At 55.8% G+C, this 14,853-nt stretch overlaps 1 protein-coding gene across 8 annotated transcripts in view; it reads left to right on the forward strand.

The window, feature by feature from the left end:
* Positions 1–416: 416 nt before the first annotated feature.
* Positions 417–14,853, forward strand: part of LIME1 (Lck interacting transmembrane adaptor 1) — a 50,368-nt gene continuing 35,931 nt past the window's right edge. For 5 of the 8 annotated variants that reach the window (XR_012896478.1, XR_012896476.1, XR_012896477.1 and 2 more), the window contains exons 1-2: positions 417–2,376; positions 11,232–11,379. Coding sequence is in view for 4 of the 8 variants with exons in the window: in XM_075900969.1 (XP_075757084.1) it covers positions 2,349–2,376; positions 11,232–11,379 (176 nt within the window). In the remaining 4 variants the exon portion in view is untranslated. The other 3 variants (XM_075900971.1, XM_075900970.1, XM_075900972.1) reach the window with 3 other exon arrangements.

A 14,853-nucleotide genomic window follows, 5' to 3' on the forward strand; every position in this document is an offset into this window, starting at 1 on the left:
AAACTGACCAGCAGCGGCTGAATCAGGACCTGGGGCAGAGCAGCTGGGGTGCTGCCCGGTTGGTCCAGTAGTGCACAGGGCGGCGCTGAGGGACCAACCGGCAGCGCCCCAGCTGCTCTGCCCCAGGGTCCACAACAAAAGCCTGGTCTGCTGGGGGGGGGGTACACTAGCTGCGCCCCCCCCCCCCAGCAGACCAGGGATACGGGGAGCAAAGCCCCAGCGGCGGGGTGCCTCGCCTCTGAGGCTTTGCTCTGGCGCGGGACCCGCTTTGCTCCCGGTGCCCCTGGTCTGCTGGAGACGGTCCCCAGCAGACCAGGGGCACCGGGAGCAGCTTTTCTCGCCCCAGAGTTCGAGATGGCTGACCACTGCCTGTGAGCTCCGGGGCGAGAGAGCCCCGTTCGTAAGTGCGGATCCGACGTAAGTCGGGGACTGCCTGTAGTTTCAATTGCCACCTGGCATACTGGCCTAACCTTTTTCACCTTGGGACGGCTGCATATCGGTGGTGGATAAAGCAATCTCTCTATCTGTGTTTGTGATCCTTCACGATGAACAATACTGTCTCAAGAGGTAATTTATTCTTTTCCCCTATATTAATCTACAAAACAAATTGAGCAGCCCCTGTTGGAGATATAGAAATGAGGTCAAGTATGGAAGCATGGCCAGCAGAAGGTGCTGTTGCATCTAGTTCCACCGGTCCCCTCCACCTGCTCGCTTTCTCTCACTGCTCCGCTTTTGCAGGAAAGAACAGTTGGGTGACGAGAGAACTTTTGCAGGCCAGGAAATGAGTTGTGGTATTAGACTGCATGGTGTCTCAGCTCAAAGGCATCTCTGTCTCTCAGCCGAAAACCAAGGCTGAACAAAGGAGCAGCCTGAGAGAGAAGCACAATCAAGATGTTTGAAAAACTCCAGAATACGTAGCGGAGAACAGTCCCATTCTGCCGTGTAAAGGGAGCAGGAATAGAGGGTGAAGCGGAATAATCCACGTTTATTGGCGAGGAGATGGATGGATTTCTGATCTTCATGCTGTCTGGCTTCTTCTGAGTCTGTAAAGTAAGTGCTGTTTGTTTCTTACCAAGCAAACCGGGTGTCTCCTTGTCAACTTCTGGCTGTTAAACACTTCTGCATCTCTGTATGTGAGCCAATTTTGTTCAGAACCCTGCAACTATTGTACGTAGAATGTTAGGCTGCCACTGCTGGAATGGGAGTGCATTGGTCAGGTTACTTAACATGTCCATGTGTTAGTCGCTTGCCAGTGAGGGCTGCCAGCGTTGTGCAAATTACAATTTGTAATCCTTGGAGCATCTGCGCTGAAGAGCACAAAAGGTCTGCTGAGCTTAATACGGTGTATTTGGCATTCGATGACTGGAACTTCACAGCCGTGCAAGTGACACCATGTTAAGTGCCGTGAGGGCTGTTTAATTGCCTAGTGCCTGATTTTCAGAAATCCTGAGTTTGGAATTGGTTGAAATGTGGAGGCTCAGTACAGAGAGGTAGGAAAGAAGAAAAATCAAGCCCCTGATTGTTTGGGGTGTGCCGCCGCCTTGTAGACATTCCCAGCATTACGGACCACATCGAGGTAGTTAGGGGTGGAAAGACTGAACAGAAAGATAACAGCAGGTATCTGGGACTTCAAACTGTGTAAATGGAAACATGGTGGGAAACATTCCAAAGCAGGTGAATGATTCTAGTTAGCTGCCAAACCCATCTCTCTAAAAGCGCCACGTCGTGTTTTGGAATCTGGCTTTCTAGAAGCATAGCGGTGAGAATTCTCACCAGGATTGCTATCTTGCTGTTTCCAGCCTGATGTTTGTATCCAAAATCTCTAGCAGTGCCTGGCACTTGTTTAAAAATGCCCTTGGTTCAGCAGAACCCATTTGAGCACCTTGGCCAGCAGAAGGGAGGCACAAAATAAACCCATTTCTGAATCTCAACGTTTCAGCCAGTCTTCCCTAGGGTGAAGAGAAGGGTTCAAGATGGGGGAATCCAGCCAAATATTTAAAGCCACAAGTGTCTTTAGCAAAACGTCTATTTATTTTCTCAATTTTTTAGTGTAAACCGCAGCACCTGTGCTGTGATCAGATAAGGGGGCTGAGCCTTCAGGCACCTCATGTTGGATCCTCATTAGCAGTTGGTGCTGGCCTAGCTCTGTGTGGCAGTCCTTCAGAGCTTAGCCAGGAACGCTTCTGAAAACCCCACCGTATGAGGAGCACTAAGCACTGCAATGGGGAATGCTTGTGCTTTTGTGTCCATCGCCCTAGCCCTTCTGAGACTAACCTTCAAACGCCCCCTCATGCATTAGACAAAGTGGTCACCGCGAGCCTGCCCATCTCGTCGTCTTCAGTTGCTGAATGGCTGGCCACGAGCTAGTATGCTCAGGTAAGGGTTGAAAGGTTCTTGTAGGATTCGCTTGGGCTTTATCGTCATTAACCTCTCATGATACAGCCCAGGGCTGACGACAGCTCTCGTTGAAGTTCACCTCCGTGGCTGGTTTTGCTGTTGTTGAAAGTAGAAAGTTGATAAGTAGAAAAACTCCCCCCCCCCCCCCTCCAATAATGCTCCTCAACCTGAGTCCAGGAGAGCTACATCAGCACCAGTCCGGCTGATGGTCACCAGTGGTGCCCGACTTGGAACCTTCCTTTCCTCCTCAAGTAACAGTTGAACAGCTATGTTTGGTGATTTTGTGTGCTCCTCTCTTTCAAGCTGCTGTTTCTTAGAAGTAGATTCATGGTCATAGATTTTTTTTTTTCCTACCAGCAGGAACCATTAGATCATTTGGTCTGACCTTTTTTTACACCACCTCAAGAATTGCATCTCATGCTGAAGTTCGTTTCATGTAATCTTGCAGCCTCGTCGGATGTAAACCCTTCTTGTTACTGCCACACACAAAAAACCCATGGAAGAAAAAAATCAACAGCAATGAGCTATTTTCATGCTTGATTAGCACCTATCTTTGCACGCTTTCCCCGCTCATTTTCATAGCGGCAGGGTATATCTGTACTCTGGACACCCGCTCATAATGTAATTGCCTGAGCAAAGCAGCTTTGGCCTGTAACACTTGTCCTCTGGGCAGCGCTGCTGGACGCTTTTACCTTTGAGAGCAGCACATTTCAAAGTCTGTTTAAAGCCTTGATCCTGCTCAGTCGTGTAACATGACCTTACATGTGCAAAGAGCCTCATTGACATCCGTGTGGTTACTTGCACGAGGAGAGGCGCCTCACATGAGTAACGGTAAGCAGAGGCAGCAGTTATATTTTCGAAATTTCAAATGAGCCTGCCTCAGAGCCGCTGGTCCCAGCTCCCATCTCCCCAAAGTGTTTTTTCTGAAAAATAATCATACTTTTGTCAACAGATGTAGGTTGCGCCTCCCACTCCTCCTCCCTGCCTTATTCTATTTTTCTTAAATTCCTAGAATTAGAGGTGAGATGGAAGTGTTGTCTCATGGTGCATTCTAGGATCATTCTTGGACGTTAAAAGCGTTCTTGATGTCGCGCAAGGCCATCTGGACACTCATGGGCCTTGAGGACATGTTATAACCTGGCTGAAAACTTGAAGGACACAAACTGCCCGTAACAGGAGCTGGGGACTTGACCCTTGCATGGTGGATATATAGAATTGTTTTATCTACTCACATTAGTACATGGCTACTCAAGGTTGGATCTGTGTTGTATGGTCCCAAAGCACTGGGCCTTTTGGAAACAGATGGGAGTACAAATAGTTGTGCACGGAGTAATCTGTAAGCGTGCTGTAGTGCCATGTTTCTCGACCTTTTTTTAATAAAGTATCCCCTTAAAAAAAAAAAAAGTACCCCCAGTACCTACAGTTTTGAGACGCACACAATTTTTTTCTACCATTGCAACACATTTGTTTAAACAACTTAATCGTAGCCGGGCGGGCGATCAAATATTTGGGTGTAAAAAGTACAAAAATAATGAAGCGTTGTAAAACTTAAAAATTCAGTTTTCTCCAAATTTCAGTTGTGTTGACATACCCCCCCAGACTTCTCACGAGTACCCCTAAAGGTACTCATACCACTGGTTGAGAAACACTGCTGTAGTGCATACCCTACCGTGTGTTAATGCTTTGGTGCTACAGCTGCACTCAATAACATTGCAGTGCAGCAGGGATGAAATAAATAGCAAAGGGTGTGTGGCTGACCAGGCACCTTTGTGTTTGAGAGGGTTAGCTTTGCTTTGTGGCCACGCCCTCAGGCTGCATAAGGACTGTGCTAAGAAACTGGCTAAACTGTGTCCCCCGCGAGAGAGGCAGCATGTCTAGTAAAAGCTTCACCCTGGGATTCAGAAAAGTGGAGTTCGCATCTCAGTTCCGGCTTGGACATGCTGGGTCTCTGGGCACGTCGCTTAGCTCCGTCCCCGCTTGGCCAGCGGTCAAACGGGGCATAATTCTGCACGGCGCGTGAAAGCTTCTCAAGTGGCAGGCGCCGTGTGAGAGCCATGCTCTGTTCTGTACGTGGGCAAACACCTGACAACCAGGTCGGCTTGTACCTTCGGGCGCGTAGCCAGGGAAGAGATTGTCAGTCTCCGGGTGTTCCCAGGTCTCCAGAAGCTTCCCCAGGCATGTGACCTTTGCTGAGGAAGGTCACACCAATGTGATGGGGCTGGAGATGGGGCTGCTGATCCTGCAGGTCAAGGGGAGTGGAGGGCAGTCTGCACTTTCTAAGATTGGACCCTAATTTCAGCACAGGGGGCTGATGCCAGGGCCTTCCGTGGGCTGACTGACGCTGTGGGGAGTTGCCCGACTGTTTTCCTTCTCTAGGTGCTCGGGCAGTGTGACAAGGCAGGGGTAGGCGCAGAAAGGGCCCTGCAGCACGGCCGAGCGGGTTCTTCCCCGCCAAGGCTGCTGTGGAAGTTGTGAGCTTCTGCTCTGTGCCGTGTGCACCGAGAGCTGTTTTTCTAGGGAGCGACTCTGCCTTTGTGCTTTCTTGTCCATTGAGGGGAGCAGCCATGTTCCCTCTAATTTTTTCCAACTGTGCACAGCATAAATGTTATGTGCACTGAGGCGGGTGTAGATGTCCACCGCCCATAGAAACACGTGCTGCCGGCGGTGGGCGCTGGCTAATCCGCTGGGTAGCATTTGGGTCTCTTCTGGGGTGGCTGCCCAAGTGCTCCTCTGACAGGTGAGCAGCATCTGTTTCATGGTGTGTGCTGGACTTGCTTCTTTGCAGCATGGCAGCTGCAGTGAAGGGAAGTCGTCCTCCTTGTTCTCTTCCCGCTGCCCCGTGCTCTGTCTACGTGCTGCAAAGCTCCTAGCTCATTTTGCAGCACGCAGATAGGGGGGGGGGGGAAGTGGGGAAGAGACTTGCGGATGCTGCTGGCACCTGGGGAGCAACTGTGCTTTGCCACCTCCTCTGGGAAAGTTGGGGTTCCAGAAAGAGCCCTGGAAAAGAGGACTCACTTTCTCCTAGTCCCTGGGCTCAGTGCCACGTATGCCTTCGTGGTGGTGGCCTTGGGTTTACGCGGCCTGTCGGGTTGCTTAGGAGCCTGTGCATACACACAGGCACGAATGTGAGAGGAGAGCCAGTCACGCACAAGCGGGCTCAGGCCAGGTGTGACTTCTTTTCCATAGGACTGCAAAAGGAAATACTTTGAGAATCTGGGGGTGCTGTAGAAGGGCCATGCGCTTGGCAAACATGGACTCCCCAGCTTCCGGGAGGGTCAGTAGCATTATCCACGGAGAGGGAGAGCCATGCGCACAGCTTAAGTGACCTTCCTATGGGCACCCAGTGAATCAGTGGCAGAGGACTCAACTGCTGACACCTTGGCCTTTCCCTCAGAGATGCCACCTGGTGCCACCCCCCCACACACACCCCCAACTGAAGGAGTAGGGACTAGGACAAGAAGAGTTGAGTCATGTCCGAGCCCAGCATGCTGTCTGCATTTCTAAAGCTGTGTTCTCTCCCACTAACGAGAGCCATGAGGCAGGAGGGTCCTACCTGGCATTGGTCTAAAGAGGGAAGTGGGTGAAACCTCAGAGGAGAAAGTGCATCGTTTTCCACCGTGATCTGACAACACACGTGGCCTCGGAACTCCCACCCTTGGACCCGCCTGCGAATTGTGCCTTGCAGCGGAGTTTTCTCTCGACAGTTGCATCCTTTCGGTCCTGCCAGGGCTGCCTAATGGAGAGCCGGGTTAGGACATCGAAGCCTGGCTAATTCTTGCCCTCTGGCTGGTTGAACCAAACCTTCGTCTGGGCTCCCACTGGGTAGAGTCCAGGGCCGGCACTGGGTTCACCAACGCAGGCCCACGTCCGCCACAGCGATGAGTCGCAGTGTGCTACGACGTTGCTCACAACGACGGCCACTGGCTTTCCCAAGCGATCCCACAATGCCTTGCTCTGACAGTACAATCCATACGTGCACCCCTGGTGAGCACACAGCCCGAAATGTAGACGTGTTACATTTTGTAGCACAGGTGCGACTGAAGGGAGAGTCCTATGCACGGTGATGGTGAAAATCCCGGGAACGCCCTTCTTACACGATTGCTAGTGCCCTTTCAGGGCCAGGCCCAGAGACGGTAAGAGGCACGAAGCAGGTTCCCGTCTTGTCACAGGAAGCTTTGCTAACCCCTCCTTGCTGTGGCCCGGGTTACTCCTCTCTGCAAAGCCTTGCACGGCAGTGCGCACACTAGTCTTGTTTCTCGGGAGGGGGCCCCGGAGACCACAGTGAGTGTGCTCGGGGGGGTTGGCGGGCCAGGTGGAGAGCGGCTGTGGCTTGCTCGTTTTGCGGTCCTGTTGCAAGGAGGCACAGGAAACCAATTGCCCCCTGGAGCTGGAGCCGGAGCCAGCCCTGTTTGCAGGCAGGAAAGCCTCAGCCCCTCAGGACGCCAGTGGGGAGACGACTCGCGGGGTCAGCGGCACAGACTGTTACTGAGTCAGTCACACGGCTGAGTCCCTGTGGGCCGTGCAGGCCGCGGCCCCAGCTAGCTGGTGAACTGGGCTGTACCGCAGCGCGCAGGGTCAAGCAGCTTCTACAAGGGCTCTTGCAGCTCTCGGAGGGAGACCGTCCTATGTCCCCGGTGCCGTGTGCTTAACCCCCCCCACGCTCTCTGCCGTTCACTCCGGCAGCTTGGGCAGGAGGGGACAGCAGCCCCGACGTGCCCCAGTCGGGATGTCAGTGGTTAACCAGTTAATCAGGAAGCCTCGTCCTTAATGGGTGACGCTTACTGGTGACAGTTAACCAATGGGGGCCGCAGCAGCCGCGGTTGGGAGCAGGGGGGTGTTCCAGCCTGCCCACCCTCTGTCGTATTAAACGGGATTTCCTATCCCCATCCCCCGGTGCCCGGCGAGGAGCCTGGCTGTGCGCGTTGGAGGCGCAAGCTGGCCAGTGCTGCTGCGTAGACACCCTCAGCCGTCCTGAGGGGGCAGGTAAGAGCAGGCTGCCCAGTGCGGGGGTCTCTCTGGGTGGAGCTAGACGGAGCTACCGGTTTGCAGCCGAGGGCGTGCCCGTGAGACATCAACCCCCTAAGACAGCCCTGCCCCTGACTTGCTACCAGGACAGACCTAGTGCTGGCTGGTGCCCAGGGTGGCCAGCCAGGGTGTTGTGCGGCTGAAGCCCCAGTCTGGTCCCACTCTTCATGCCCACCGGGGCTGGGCAAGCTGCCACAGCCAGGCAAAGGGCGTACAGGACCAGGCAAGGAATTGGTGCAAGGCCTGAGAATCCAGCCAACGGGCTGTGTCTTGTCTGCCTTTTCCAGGCAGAGGAGGGACTGGCCGGTCCTCTGCAACAAACCCATCGTGGTTTGAGGACTCCCTGGCCACAGGCAGCCTCTGAGCCAGCCTTTGGGACCATGCCTTGCGCTCAGGATGTGGCGGAGCTCACGCAGCGCTGATGTCCTGTGCACGGGAAGCAGAAGGCGGCCGCTGTGGGGTTTGCCGAAGGGCCGCGCTGGGTTCTGCTATAACAGCGCAGGCTGAGATTTGAAGCCAGCTGCTGATCTAGGGCAAAGGGCGGAGAGCTGGCAGCCCCGGGCTCCTGTCCTGTGTGAGTTTGTTCCCCCTGCCCCATAGCCCCCTTGTGACCTCTGCCAGGATCCGCTCCCCCTGGAAGTAGCAGAGACCACAGAGGGGCCCTCTGCTGCGACCTGGGGGTGTCTCTTTGTGACGCTCGGCGCTGGGGTCAATGATGCTGCTCCGCTGGCTTGACCTCTGAGCGGCCTGAGCCTCGGAGGGGGGAGCCCCAGGATCAGCCCCCCCCCCCCAGGAGAACGCCGAAGCCACTCGCACTGCACACAGCTGTGAATGTGTGGCTGGCGGGGCGGTGGGGGGCAGGCGGGGCGAGTGGCTGTGAAGCCCTCTTGGTTTCCTGTGCGCTGACACAGAGCTCGCTTGCCTTCCCACCCTCACTGCCCCCCCAGCTCCAGCTCGCTCTGCAAGGGGCTGCGACGAGGGGCCGCAGGCAGGGCTGGGGCCGGCGCGCTGACTTTCACGTGGAGCCTCGAGCCCAGGCTGGAGGGGTGAGTGGGGACAAGAGGAGCAGCTGGGTTGACTTGGAAGAAGTCTGGAAGACAGGCCCTGGCCCCAGCTGGACTTGACCCTGCCAACCTGTCCACAGGACCCCACCTGCTTCCAGTGCCCTAGTGCTCCCGCCACATCCCAGGGGGCTGGCTCCAGCGGCCGTGCCGTGGGGCCCACGGGGGGGGGGGGGTGCGGGACGGCGCGGTAGCTGGCTAGCGCAGACAGGCTGTTCGTGGTGTACTTGGAGAGCCCTGCAGCAGACAGGAGGTACCAGCTGTGTCCTGCCAAAGGGGGACAGTGCCACCGGCAGGCCGGGGGTTCTGGAGGCTGGGAACGGCAGCTCCCAGGACATTCAGCGCTTAGCTGGGCTGGCCCTCTCCCTCGCGGCTTATTGCTACGCCGAGGCTCCAGCTTTGCAAGGACCCGACGCCCAGCCTGGGGGTTTCGGGCTTGGGGGCTGCCTCTCGTTTTAGATGCAAAACTGGGCTGAATCGAAACCTACGGCAGGGCCCTGCTCAGAAGGTCACCACTGAGGTTCCCCAAATTCCAGGAAGATCTGACTGGATCAGAGCATCCCCTCCACGCCGCTCCGCCTTTAGGGGCCTGCTAGCCACTGAGCGCTCAGGCCGTGAGCAGCCATTCTTGGGAGACTCGGGCCTAAGGGGAAATCTCATAAGAGTGCCCCTTGCAGGGTTTCCCAGAACAATTGGGGGGCAGCCGCACCGTGGAACCTGCCTCCCAGCCTGGATTCAGCTTTAACCCCCCGTGGCGGCTCAAATACAGAGCAGATGCCCCGTTCTCAGGCCGCGCTGCGTAACGACCAGGCTGATCTGACTCCAGGTTCATTGCCAAGCGCATCACCCTGTGTTAGCGGGTCGGTGTTCGAATGCCACCATATGCTCTGACCCCTTCTCTTTCCGTTCCTCTCCTCCCTTCTAAGAAGGCGCCATGACTCCAGCACCGCGCTGGCTCCGGGACACAGTGTCGTCCTGCCCACTTGGGCCCAGTGTTGTTAGGATCCCAGGCAGCAGCCCACAGATCAGGAGTCAGAGCCCAGAAATCACAAGAGTGGCGGCTTACCAGTGGCAAGGCTTTGAAAAATACCATGTTTGGGGCCCTGTGCTGTTTGCATCCTGGAGGGGCGCTCGGTCACGTTCTTGAGCGTCTAAGTAACCCTGCGGGCTAGGAACGTGTTGCAGGAAGCTGCAATTTGCACCTAATAACATGATGCCGGGAGCTAGGCTTCCAGAAAAGCACCCACCCGAGCCAGGCGTCTGGTGAATTGGTGAGAATTAGCAACGCTGGCACCCCCGCGGCCCCTTTGCCAGGGAGATTCCAGGCTCGCGGCCTGCTCTGCTCGCAGGACGTTTGAGCGTGAGGGCCAAGATCCGGCCCTAGACGTGCCCCAAGGAGGGAGGTCTGCCTCCTCCAGCCATTCGGTGTTTGCTAGGAACAGGGGGAGTCGGGCCCGATCCGCAAATAGTGGCAGCCCGCCCAAGCATCATTTTATTCAGGCCCAATGAGACTTGTAACACAGCCCCCCTCCCCCACATACCATAATTTTCAACCTGGGCCGGGCCCCCACCTCGGGTCTCCGGGCACCAGTAAAGTGTAGGTGCCCCATGCGGGGGCCCTGCAGCCCCCAGAAACGCTTGGGCTCAAACGGGCCATAATTTGAAGGCGCTGGCTTTTTTGTATTGGCACCCCCTGGTGTCAAGTTGTGTGAATTTCAGCAGCTCGGTTCTAGGAGGCTCCATTGGCAGGATCAACCAGAGTGTGACTCAAGGCAGATCCCTTAGGCCATGTCTACACTGGCGGCTTCTTGCACAAGTACAACTGTTCTTGTGCAAGAATCCGCAGAGCATCCACACTGCCCGTCCGCTCTTGTGCAAGGAAATTTACAGTACGGCGCGGTAAGAGAGGGCTTCTTGCGCAAGAGCGACGCTCTTTTTTTATCAGGTGTAAGCTCTCTTACGCAGGAGCTCTTGCGCAAGAGGGCAGTGTGGACGCTTGTCAGGGATTTCTTGTGCAAGAAACCCCTATGGCTAAAATGGCCATCAGAGCTTTCTTGCTCAAGAGAGTGTCCACACTGTCACGGATGCTTTTGTGCAAAAGCACAGCTCGCACATGGCAGTGTGGACGTGTTCTTGTGCAAGAAGTCTTGCCCAAGAACCCTTGCACAAGATGTTCTTGCGCACGAAGCCGCCAGTGTAGACATAGCCTTAGGTAGCTATTGAGCGGCTGGTACCTACCTCCTGGGATAAGCTACAAACCTCATGGGGCAGGGTGGGGGGTTGATCTCCACATCTGGGCTGTTGAATTCAGCTTCCGCTGCAGCAGGAGAGGCGCTGCCCAGGGCGGGCGGTGTTAGAAGGGGCGGGGGATGACCTGCTGGATTGTGGCTTCTCCTCGCTGGGAAGATGCTCCTGTAGCTGCATCCAGCTAACGCTCCTGGCCCCGGTGATGCGACCCCCCCGCACCGGCTCCATCCGTGCCAGAGTCCTGGGCTGGGCCGCTGTGTGTGGATACGTTGTTGCAAGCTCGAGACATGCCACCCAACTGCTCATTGGGATGCTCTGTGCTTGGGACCGACAGGAGCACTGGAGTTGCCGGGCCGGGCATGCTCAGTCCGTCAGCCCTGGCTGCAATCGAGTATTTAAGGCAGGCCTGTTTCTTGCTTGCGTGAGCCCAAGTCGGGGCTGGTAGTGACCTCTCTGCATTCTCCTTGGGGGGCGCTAATGGGCCATGTTCTCTTCCCCCAGCGCTTCGCCGGCAGTGCTGTTCTGACGTGGCTCCAGACCGCGGTGACGGGATGGCTGGGCCCCATCTGCACCCCTTGGCTGCCGTCCTGGCACTGGCATTGCTTGGTGTCCTGGTCTTCCTCTCCGCCTTGTGCGCTGCCTGCAGAAGGTACGTGGCTGAGCCTCCCTCTCGCAGTAGAAACCGGGAGTCAGGGTAGAGCGGACCTCGGGGGGTTCCCTATGGGCCATGGGGAAGGGTGAATTCACACCTGGGTCTCCTGCGGCTGCAGGAGCGGCTGGCTGTGGGTTGGCACCTCCTGATGCAACCAACCAGCCGTGGAGGGCTGCATGCTGGGGCAACCCGTCCTAGCACCTCAGCTGGATTTGGGGAGCGCTGTTGCCTGGGGTGAAACTCCCTACTGCAGCCCTGCAACTAGATTCCAAAACCAGATCCCCTCCCCTCCCCCTGCCAGCTCAGTTCCCAGCATCAAAGCAGGAGCAAGGCTGCACTGGCTGCGGAGGGGTGAGTCAAAGGCCGGTATCTCCCAAACCGACTGCTGCTTCCAGCCAGCCCAAACCACAAGGCACCAAGCCCAGCCAGGCTCCCAGTTCCCAGAGCAACTCCCAGGCCCGCCAAGGGTTAGAATCAGCCTAGGACATACACAATCCCAGAACCAGAAAACACCTTGAGAGGGCATCGAGCCGAGTCCCCTGCCCTCAAGGCAGGGCCTGGCGCCGTCCAGATCAGGGGTCAGCGACCTTCCCAAACCAAAGAGCCAAACTCCATCCACATTCAGGACAAGTGGCCAACAAAGAACCAGGATCGGAACGCCCGTTGGCATGGCCCAAAATATGCAACTTCATATTGTTGAGGATTGACATGATGATTAGTAACAGCGTCAATGAAACTGCACTCGCAGACTTTATTGAACGGGACTGCTGCTGGGGGTGCAGTTTGTGGAGGGGGTGCAGGGGTCGGGGTGCATGAGGGGCTCAGGGCAGGGGATTGTGGTGCGGGAGAGGTGCAGAAGGCAGGGCGCTGGGATGGGAAGTAGAGTATGGGGGGGAGCGGGGATTTGTAGGTAGGGTTGCCAGGTGTCCGGTTTTTGCCCGGACTATCTGTGATTTGGGTCCCCTGTCCGGTTTAAAAAAAAAAAAAAAGAAAATACCAGACATGTGAAATGTCCGGTATTTCCTGTTTCCCTCAGATGGAAGCCTGGCGAAGACAATTTTCCCCTGCTGCGTCTGGCGGGGGCAGGGGAGTGAGGAGTGTGGTGCCATTTAAAGGCGCAGTGTTGTCCCGTTTCTTCCCCCCCCCCCCCCCCCCCCGGGGGTGTGGTGGGTTTTTTTTGTTTTTTTTTTGGCTCAAGAACTTTGGTCTCCCCCTTTTCTTCTTCTCAACAGAATTTTTTCTGGGCGGTTTTTTTTTGCAGGGGGAGGGGGGGAGCGTGTTCGGTATTTTTTGTTTAAACCATCTGGCAACCCTATTCGTGGAGCCAGATTACTTTACCTGGCTGGGGCCAGGCTGCTGCACCTGGGCAGCAGTGGCTGGATGAGGGGCCGGGCCAGGATTTCCAAAGCTGGACCGTAGCCTCCCTTCCTACCCCTGTTGCAGCAGGAGGGTAGGGACCCACCGCCAGACCTTCCCGCAGCCTGAGGAGGGTCGGATTATGGGACAGAGGTCTGGACGCTGCGGCCAAATGGGGGATGGGCCCCGACTGGGGCCTTGTTGGCCAGGCTGCTGCGGCAAGAGCCTGAGCCAGGCCCTCGCGGCCGGGCTGATGCAGCAGTCGCAGGGCGGCTGGGACTGGGCCGTGGGAGCACAGCGGCTGGGGACAGACCACAGCCGTCAGAGCGGGGCTGGAGCGGGGCCACGGCGGCCAGATGGATGAATCTGCCACCGCCCGCCTCTCTCACTATCCCAGCTGGGCACACACACGTGTCCTCCACAGCGTGCCCTCAGCAGGCCCTTTAAACGAGCACAGGGCCCCAGCCGGCTCTCGCCGCAGCACAGCCGGTTCTTACCGGGGTGCGCCACCTTCCTTACACCTCTGGGCAAAGGGACAATAGAGGTAAAAAGACTCTCGTGGCAGGAGCGATGACACGGCTTTTATACATTGGAATTAATTTTTCATTTTAATTGTAAAAGTTGGGTGTGTTGTGGGAATGACCAGCGAGCCAGACTTGGATCCGTACTGCGCCGTCTTTGGCTCGAGAGCCGTAGGTTGCCCACCCCTGGTCTAGATCATCCCTGACAGGTGTCTGTCCAACCTGCTCTGAAATATCTCCAGTGATGGAGAGTCCACAACCTCCCTAAGCCATTTATTCCGGTGTTTCACCACCTGGACAGCCAAGCAGCTTTTCCTACTGTCCAACCTAAACCTCCCTGGCTGCAATTTCAGCCCATTGCTTCTTGTCCTGTCACCAGAGGCCAAGGAGAGCAATGTTTCTCCCGCCTCATAACACCCTGTTAGGTACCTGAAAGCTGCTCTCATGTCCCCGCTCAGTCTTCTCTAAACAAGCCCAGTTCTTTCAGTCTTTCCTCATAGCTCACGTTTTCTAGACCTTTCATCATTTTTCTGGCTCTTCTCTGGACCTTCTCTGGTAACTCCACGGCTACATCTACACTGGCATGAATTTCCGAAAATGCTTTTAACGGAAAAGCGACGAGGAGTCCTGTGGCACTCCTCGTCGCTTTTGCAGATTCAGACTAACACGGCTACCCCTCTGATACTTAACGGAAAAGTTTTCCGTTAAAAGCATTTTCGGAAAGCACGTCTAGGTTGGCAGGATGCTTTTCCGCAAAAGCACTTTTTGCGGAAAAGCGTCCGTGGCCAATCTAGACACGGTTTTCCGCAAAAAAGCCCCGATTGCTTTTTTCGCGTTCGGGGCTTTTTTGCGGAAATCAGTACTATGCTGTCTACATTGGCCCTTTTGCGCAAAAGTCTTTCGGAAAAAGACTTTTGCCCGAACGGGAGCAGCATAGTTTTTCTGGAAAAGCACTGATGATTTTACATGAGATCGTCAGTGCTTTTCCGGAAATTCAAGCAGCCAGTGTAGACAGCTGGCAAGTTTTTCCGGAAAAGCAGATGATTTTCCGGAAAAACTTGCCAGTCTAGACACAGCCCACCTCTTTCCTGACATGTGGTGCCCAGAACTGGACATGATACCCAGCTGCGGTGTAATCAGCGCAGAGTAGGGGAGACTGCTCCTCTCTCCACTTCTCCGCAGCCTGACCTCCTCCTGGCCCCTGCGCTTCCCAGGCACAGCAGCTGCCCTTCTCTGTAATCAAAAGGGGGTTGGGCACATCTGTCCCCCGGTGAGACCTGCTGTACCTTCCCCACTCGAAGGACCCGCACAAACCGGTCTCCTTGCAGAGGTGGGGCTCGAACTGATGGCCAGAAGGAAGTGTCCTGAGAATGGCCTAGACAGGTTAGGGCAAAGGGCTGCCCCTTGGAGGTGGAGCCAGGCCATTGCTCCCAGAGTCATCTTACCACGTGGGTGGAGTGTGGCTAATCGCACCACAGAGATTTAGAGCCGGGAGGTTAGTGGAGCCTGAATTGCAAAGGGTGGAATGATCCAGGCTGGGCAGGACCCCAGTCACAGCTAAGCTCCCAGTACCACTCTCATCCCCATCCCCACC

This window comes from Pelodiscus sinensis, chromosome 18 (assembly GCF_049634645.1).
Source record: "Pelodiscus sinensis isolate JC-2024 chromosome 18, ASM4963464v1, whole genome shotgun sequence".
NCBI classification, from domain to species: Eukaryota; Metazoa; Chordata; order Testudines; family Trionychidae; genus Pelodiscus; species Pelodiscus sinensis.